Below are 6,371 nucleotides of genomic sequence, written 5' to 3'. Positions count from 1 at the left end.
TCTATAGATTAGATCTATAGATCTTTAGAGTTAGAAGAGTATGAAACTGATAGAGCCTGTCCTGATCACCTGTATTTGATTTTGATTTTTTTTCTCTTAATAAACTCAGAATGTCTTCACCACGATCAGAAAAAACGTCCGCTGAATTCCGCAGATTTCGTTTGGGCTTGCTAATAATCAGCCTCCACACTGAGGCAGGCATGCACAGACATGAATATGTTGTCAATGTGTTGTTGTGTCAAGGGGAGATGGGCACGCTGTAGGGCGTCTTGCATTGAGTCTGGGGCTAAACTCGAAGTAGGCCGGACACATCCAAAGCATGACAGGCATGTTTCTCTGAGCCTGGCCTTGGAATGCACAACAAAGAAAGCATGCAGGCTGCAACAATTCTGGGAAAAAGTTGTCTTATCTTGTGAAGGATGTTCAGCAATTCACAAAAAATGATGTTCATCAATTCTGTCAAGGTGCAACAACTTGTGATTGCAGTAGTTCATCACTTAAAAGCAACATGAATCATACTGGATACATTGGGAAATGTATTTAAGGATTCTCACTCAGAGAATCAGAGATTAATTCCATTCCCATGCTCATTCCCCGCCAACCTGCATCACCTGGCGGCCATTCTTCAGAGATAAGTCATCCCTCTGCACAAACAATATATTTTCATTCTTTCTTCTCATGACAAGTTGTGATCTCACAGATAAGGGACAATCCGTAAACAAATATCTCAGATATCTCCTACAAGATGGGTTGACAATGTGAACCTTAGTATTCATAACAATTGCCAAATGTACTCATATTTTTTTTAATTTGGCTTCATTTAACCTGTGAAATGTCTCGTTTGTGACATAAGGCATTCAGCGTTGGACTGTAGAGCCATTCCTGTTTTATGACAGGAGAACGGAAAGTATCTTTTTATTTAAGCAGCAAACGCAGACACAAGCAGCTGAAGTAGTGGTTGACTGCGGAGCATCTGACTGGGCACATGCATTCCAGTTGACCACGATGTGGACGACAGCGTGTTTCAGTTGCCCCCTCTGCTGCTCGCTTGTTGTAGAACAAGAAAGGCAACCAAAGACTCGAGTCTCAAGCCACCACTGCACCCAGAGTTAACAAGGCTATTCGCAGTTAGACTCTAACAACAAGAACTACAAACAATCCACTAAATCAAGATACTATCAAGCAAAGTATTTTATGCTTGAATGAAAAGGTTAGTGGAATGGAAGACAGTACTTAATTTACTTATACTTACTAAGTTTACAAATTGTAGATATTCTCGAGGCCAATTTTGGTCTCTCACTGACGTTCAACACATTAGCATGCTACACTAGCGTGTGGCTAGCAGACACGTGGGGAGCCTACAGGCCGGGCCGGGCTCGGACAAATGATGTTTGGGTTCAGCGTACTTGACATGGTGCCTCAAGTTCTTTTTAGTAAATAAAAAAGGATGGACCTAGTACTGTTTTGGGCTACTTGTTCAGTGCTGGGGTTTGTTAGTCCACAAATGGACACAACAGATATGTATAATGCTATTATTAATATTATTATTATTATAATACTCTTTCATGCAACACAAACTTAGGGCTTCACCTTTCATGAACTGCTTTGGGCTCGTACACAAAAACAAGACAGCCGGTTGGGTTTTGGGTCACGCTCAGATACTACTCTCTAGGATTTGGACAGGATTATGCAATCTGTAATTGACATGCAGAGTTGGACACTGAAGTGGGAAAACGTCTCTGTATTCATCTGCAAAGGACTTCAAGATGTGTTGATATGAGCAGGATTTTGACATCACAACTAAGCCAATTGGGGTCCAATATGCATGTACGTGTGATGTGGAAACTCAAAGGCTCCAGTGCTTCCTTTTTTAGTGAAGTAGGAGACATCTTGGATCCAGCAGTTCAACTTTTGAAATCAGTTGGACAGGACATTAACCTGCCAGCTCCTGGGTCCAAAGTCTTTGTAATGTCCAATAGAACACGTGTGAATAAAGCAGGTCATTGGCCAGAGATTTCATGGCGAGGGAGTGGGCATGCTGGTGACGTTTTCCACGGTTAAGAAGAAAGAGCCATTTACCCGAAGACAGCATCCAAACTGTCTAACTGGAGGGACAACGAGATCTGGGAACTTCTGTTGGTCAGGGCCAACTTCAAAACTGTCAAATTCAAGAAACGGCAAGAGAATCCATTTATTATGACCAAATCATGAATCACTGCCGTGGCTGTGGTGTAAACCACGTGGCGCCCTGCCTCCTGCACGCTCGGCGCAGTCGCCACCCCTCGCCTGAACCAAAGCCATCCTCCCTCACCTTGTGTTTTCTTTAACTCTGGTCGATTTAAGAGAACTAGGGTCTACACTGCGCTGTGGAGGAAGGTCTGGCAATGTGAGACTATGCTGCAGTTCCCGTGTGAAGGTCAACTTTGGACAGTTTCTGGACCTGATTCGTCTGAAGGTGAGGCTGAAAGGTGGGGAACACCAAGTAAGTGGCCTTGATGATGTAATTAGGGTTGTCTTGTCTTGGGCTTGGAGACTACAAGATTTTTTAGGCTGAAAGACGTTTGAAATTGGGGGAGTAAAGTTCAAAAGACATGAGCAGCATTTGCTAGTCCGGGTCCAGTCTGTTCTCGGATTCGGGAACAGAGGATGGGGCTCGCTTGTTTTCCTTTACACCAATCCCAACCGTCCTGGGTGGGCCCAGATAGAAGAAGGGAAGGGGACGTCAGGCTTAATACACCCGCTTAACCAGACTAGACAGGGTCCAACAAAAGATGCCAATGAGTTGCATTATGGGAAATGTAGGATTTGGGGTTTTGGGGACTTGACCAATAAGAAAGACTAAAAGTCTGAAAATCTTGTCCTCCACAGCTTCAACCACTTATTTTTTTTAAATAGTATGTTTCCAGCAAGTCTGCCAAGGTTCTGCTTAAGTGCAGTAATAAATTACTGAATGCCCCTTTAAAAAGCATAATGTAATCATTAGAAGCAAAAAATTGACAGACCAAAAAACAATGAGGACGATGAATAACCAATAGAAGTCCTTTAGGGGGAAGGTGTCCTCTGTTTGCACCCTAATACTAATTTCACTCAGAACATTTTTGTCCTGATAGGGTTAAGAGCCTAATGCGGGCAACTCAGGGCATTAAACTAATCAATTTAGCAATTACTCAATCATCTTGCAGCCTAAAGCAACATTTCCCTGTCTATCACTACGTAAATAAGCCAGTCCAAACTCTCCTGGACTAGAATCAACTCCCCCCCCCACTAGGCCTTCTCAAAGAATCCCCACATATAACAACCTTCCCGCCAGAGAGAGAGAGAGAGAGAGAGAGAGAGAGAGAGAGGAATGCCTGCCATGCCACATTCCTCAGTGCTGTTAGTTGGGGCTTACAGTGCTGGTAACACAGGCTACCAAATACCAAAGTGACAAGTCCCGGGACCCAGAGACAGCTGAGCAGAACTTCTGTATTGTTGTTGCAAAAGAATTGAGAAAAAAAAACGCCATTTTGTTCGTATTTTTCCACTTTATTTCCATTCTATCAGTGTGTCATTAGGGAAGCAGTAAGATCTAACTGCCCCCCCCAGCTTCTCAGTGTTGTGCGGTTGAGCACCCCACATGGTTGATATTAACATTCCATCAGCTTTCTAATGAGGAGGACAGAGCGGGCTGCAGGGAAGGTTAATGACAGCATTGGCATGGTGCACACATTCCTGCACTTAACTAGCCAGAGGGCCTCTGCAGGGTGGTGGTGGGGGGGTAGGGACTAGAAGCTGGGAAAACGAGGAGAGCTACAGTGTAAGAATCCTCTTCTCCCTTCCAACGTGTACATTTTTGGTATTTTACCAGTTATGACAGGCGTGCAGGGAGGAATGACACTTCTTTGGCTCACAGGAGCAGTCTTTTCTCTGAATTTAAATGCAAAGTATTAATGCTGCATTCCAGGAAACTTAAAAAATGGGTGTGGCCGTGTTCTATGATGAAAAGTGCCCAAGAACTCCACGGGTGGAATTCAGCAACCAATGGTTAGCTATGTGAGGTCACACCAATGTAACTCAATATGCCAGAATACAAACAGTCAGCCATTTTAATCCTATACTAGCAGAGACAGATGTGTAACAACATGGCCAACTCACAAAAAGTTAAAGTCCACTTAAAATAAAAAAAATCCAGAAAAATGGATGTTAAGGAAATCAAGCATATTCCCAACAGGAACACGTGGAGGTCAGATGTCGTCCAAGCTTGAGTTAGAATGCAACGTTATATAAAAAGGTCTCGGGCACAAGAGCCCACGCCTCAGGCACCTTTACAAACGTCTTCCTAAAACGATTTGGCTAAACTCTAATGAAAATATGAAGAAATAATGAGCAGTCAATACATGTTAGAGCCGGGAACATAAAGAGCAGTTAGCAGTTGTTGTGTTCTTGACGTTGAATTGCCAATAAAAGCAGTCTGTTAGACTTCATTCACTCATTTAGTGGAGGTCTCTCCTCTTGTGACACTTTTACACAGAATCACACGCTATCCACAGCTGAAACAACTATTGAAATAATTGATTAGAAAAGCATCAGAAAATTTACTATTTTAATCATCAGCAATAAAAATGTCAAACGTATGTAGTCCCAGCTTCTCAAATGTACTGTAAGTATTTTGTGACATTTGCATTCTACTTCTGCATCCTTAATGGGGGGGGGGGGGGGGTTTGGATTACTGGTCGGCCAAAACCAGACACCTTATTGTGTCACTTCTATGAAACTGTAATACACACAGTTTTGTGATGTTTATAGATCAAATAATTAATTCATCAGGAAAATAATTGTCAGATTAATGGTTAAGGAAAATAATTAGTCAGCCCTAAAGCCAACAATGCCACTCAAGAGCAAAGCAAAACGTGTTTTAAAGACATGTTCTGTATTCCTATTATAAAAGGAGACCTTCCTTATAAAAGGAGACAGATTCAACGTGTAGTAAAATGGTTTGTCTTTTGGTGTTTTTCAGATTACAAATGCAGACTGTTGGGCTTTTTACATTTTATGGAGGCACGGGACAAGGGCAGCATGCTCGTCAGCTGCATAAGACAGAGGGTGATGCAAAGTGTTTCATAAGCTTTTGCTGGTTTTTGTCATTTGAGCTTAATGTGACACTATCGTTTGTGTAGACATACACTACCGGTCAAAAGTTTGGGGTCACTCACAAATTTCCATTGGACTCCATTATAGACAGAATCCCAGCTGAGATAAGTTGCCTTGTTTTTTTTTTTAACCAGTGCAGCAGTTTCCAGATTACTTTATGTGCTTACATAATTGCAAAAGGGTTGTTTAATGTTTTCTTAGTTAGTTTTTTAAAATAATATCAGATTAGTAAACAAAATGTGCCTTTGGAACATTGGATGAATGGTTGCTGATAATGGGGAATGTAGATATATTACATTAAAGATCAGCCACCCACTCAGATCAGCTGGTATCCTGTCTATAATGGAGTGAAATGGAAATTTGTAAGGGACCCCAAACTTTTGACCGGTAGTGTATATCTGATCAAATCAGCCATGAAAGACAAATACTATGTCATAAGTGTAACAACCTCATCCAACATGGGACACGCTGTGGGGACGGAGGGGGCCGGGTAGCATTAGGCCACAGCACTGTACAGACAGAGCTACTGGAATGGTACTTATGAAGTACAATCCCCATCAACACTTGGGTGAACTCAAAGCTCCTCGCTGCCATACTGAACTTAATTGTGTTAAGTTCTCCAAAATTCAGTCATTTGAAACACACACCAAATGCCCCACGCCGCATACAATCTCATTCAGGACAAGCACACAGACATCCACACTGCTGTTCAAGGCCCGTTTTTCAGATTTATTCCTCCTCACTCCATCACTAACTATTCTGTGGTGAAGTCTGGGCAGACTCGGGCCCTGAGCCACTTGGCAGGTACTTGGACACTATGTCATCAGTGTTCTCTCTCATACCCTGGATGTGGGTGTCCAGTCTCTGGACCAGCTGCTTGGCCAGAAAGCTCTCTTCCTCCAGGAAATGAGAGACCATGCTGTCTGCAGGCGACACTGACAGAGGCTCCTGGGAGGGAAGAAAAACACATGACTGGAAGATTACCTTTACTACAACTTTGGAATCCTATATGTGATGAGTCTGACTATTGGACACTGCACAGGTGGCCAACTGGTACAAAGCTCCCTCGCTCCACGCAGACAAAGAACTTAGCTTCTAAACTCTTTCATTTTTGTTTATCTTTACGCTGATTGTACTGTGTGTGTGTGTGTGTGTGTGTATACATATACACATATATATAATATATATATATATATATATATATATATATATACATACATATATACATACATATATACATA

The 6,371-nt window shown here is 42.3% G+C and overlaps 1 protein-coding gene across 3 annotated transcripts in view; it reads right to left on the bottom strand.

The window, feature by feature from the left end:
- Window positions 1–5,838: 5,838 nt before the first annotated feature.
- cep63 (centrosomal protein 63) overlaps window positions 5,839–6,371 on the bottom strand; it is a 4,675-nt gene continuing 4,142 nt past the window's right edge. For all 3 annotated transcript variants that reach the window (XM_034880437.1, XM_034880438.1, XM_034880436.1), the window contains exon 11: window positions 5,839–6,078. In XM_034880437.1, coding sequence (XP_034736328.1) covers window positions 5,881–6,078 — 198 coding nt within the window. In that variant the 3' untranslated portion in view covers window positions 5,839–5,880. The remainder of the gene's footprint in view (window positions 6,079–6,371) is intronic.

The sequence above is a fragment of the Etheostoma cragini genome, chromosome 9 (assembly GCF_013103735.1).
Source record: "Etheostoma cragini isolate CJK2018 chromosome 9, CSU_Ecrag_1.0, whole genome shotgun sequence".
Classification (NCBI taxonomy): domain Eukaryota; kingdom Metazoa; phylum Chordata; class Actinopteri; order Perciformes; family Percidae; genus Etheostoma; species Etheostoma cragini.
Note: the sequence above shows the minus strand (reverse complement) of the source record. Positions and strands in the feature narration are given on the sequence as shown.